The 320-nt window shown below is 64.7% G+C and overlaps 1 protein-coding gene across 1 annotated transcript in view; it reads right to left on the bottom strand.

The window, feature by feature from the left end:
- The window catches only part of MYADM (myeloid associated differentiation marker), a gene marked incomplete at its 5' end in the record, with an annotated part of 897 nt that extends 581 nt beyond the window's left edge, over positions 1-316 (bottom strand). The window contains one exon of the mRNA XM_010164720.1: positions 3-316. Within this exon, the coding sequence (XP_010163022.1) occupies positions 3-316 (314 nt within the window). The remainder of the gene's footprint in view (positions 1-2) is intronic.
- Positions 317-320: the final 4 nt, after the last annotated feature.

A 320-nucleotide genomic window follows, 5' to 3' on the forward strand; every position in this document is an offset into this window, starting at 1 on the left:
GCCTGCCGCTGCAGGGGCTGCTGATGAAGGTGGAGGGGAAGACCACTGAGGTGGTGAAGACCATCAACGCTGCCAGCATGGAGAACGCCGAGGTGAAGTCATCCCAGGAGAGGGGCAGCTTGGGGTAGAGCTCCAGCAGCTCCAGCAGCAGCACCAGCAGAGTCACGGCGAAGCAGAAGCACCAGGTGAACATGCACCACGTCCCGTAGGGACCCCCAAAGTCCCTGGTGGAGGCCACCAAGCTGAAGGCGAGGCAGGACAGCACGACGGCGAAGAGCCGGGCGATGCCCACCCAGGAGGTCAGGGCGCGGAGGTTCACC

This window comes from Antrostomus carolinensis, unplaced genomic scaffold (genome assembly GCF_000700745.2).
Source record: "Antrostomus carolinensis isolate BGI_N321 unplaced genomic scaffold, ASM70074v2 scaffold41523, whole genome shotgun sequence".
In the NCBI taxonomy this organism is placed as follows: domain Eukaryota; kingdom Metazoa; phylum Chordata; class Aves; order Caprimulgiformes; family Caprimulgidae; genus Antrostomus; species Antrostomus carolinensis.